Raw genomic sequence first — 377 nt, forward strand, 5'->3', positions numbered from 1 at the left:
GCTAGTTGCCGTGGCTCCCCCGGCCGCCTGTGGGTCGCTTATCAGCTCCATCTCTCTTATCTGCTCCTTGCGGATGTCGTCGTTGTTATCGGGGACTAGGTAGCGGCGCACCTCCGCCAGGGCGTAGGCGATGCGGGCGTGGGCCTCCGCCGGGGACGCGAAGGCGGTGATCTCCACGTGGAGGTCCTCCGTCAGGTGCACGTACTTGGGGTCGCCCGAGGCACGCAGCTCCTCCTCCTGCGGGAGAGAGAGAGGGGGAGAGGGGGGTTAAGTGGGCGTCGCGAGGGGGAATTAATGAGGGAAATGAGGCAAATGGAGAGGGGATCGGTAGGGTCTGTGAGGGGAATGGACGAAGGGAAGGAGGCACGGGAGAGGGG

At 65.0% G+C, this 377-nt stretch overlaps 1 protein-coding gene across 1 annotated transcript in view; it reads right to left on the minus strand.

Moving 5' to 3' along the window:
• LOC119587791 (KH domain-containing, RNA-binding, signal transduction-associated protein 2-like) overlaps positions 1-377 on the minus strand; it is a gene marked incomplete at both ends in the record, with an annotated part of 9,146 nt that continues 8,769 nt past the window's right edge. The window contains 1 exon segment of the mRNA XM_037936489.1: positions 1-237. Coding sequence (XP_037792417.1) covers positions 1-237 — 237 coding nt within the window.

The sequence above is a fragment of the Penaeus monodon genome, chromosome 23, assembly GCF_015228065.2.
Source record: "Penaeus monodon isolate SGIC_2016 chromosome 23, NSTDA_Pmon_1, whole genome shotgun sequence".
Lineage (NCBI taxonomy): Eukaryota > Metazoa > Arthropoda > Malacostraca > Decapoda > Penaeidae > Penaeus > Penaeus monodon.